The following is a 220-nucleotide window of genomic DNA, read 5'->3' as shown; positions in this document are numbered from 1 at the left end:
GTATTCTTACCCTGGTCTGACGGAGAAAAATATCGACTGCCTCATCACCAGCATAGTCCGCGCTCTCTGCGACCGGAGAAAAAGCATTAGCTGATACGTCCAAAAAGAATACAGATTATAAACACTAAAGGGCAAGCATTTGATAAATGTAATGCAAACACACAAATACAGTTTCCCTTATAGGCATGTAAACACACATAAACACAGAACCATTGAAGAC

General features: G+C 40.5%; 1 protein-coding gene across 1 annotated transcript in view; it reads right to left on the bottom strand.

Annotated features, from left to right (window-relative positions):
• Positions 1-220, bottom strand: part of LOC119593677 (indian hedgehog protein-like) — a 71,268-nt gene that overhangs the window by 26,881 nt on the left and 44,167 nt on the right. Inside the window, exon 3 of the mRNA XM_037942633.1 lies at positions 11-66. Coding sequence (XP_037798561.1) covers positions 11-66 — 56 coding nt within the window. The remainder of the gene's footprint in view (positions 1-10; positions 67-220) is intronic.

This window comes from Penaeus monodon, chromosome 32 (assembly GCF_015228065.2).
Source record: "Penaeus monodon isolate SGIC_2016 chromosome 32, NSTDA_Pmon_1, whole genome shotgun sequence".
In the NCBI taxonomy this organism is placed as follows: Eukaryota; Metazoa; Arthropoda; class Malacostraca; order Decapoda; family Penaeidae; genus Penaeus; species Penaeus monodon.
This window is presented reverse-complemented; position numbering and strand designations above follow the sequence as displayed.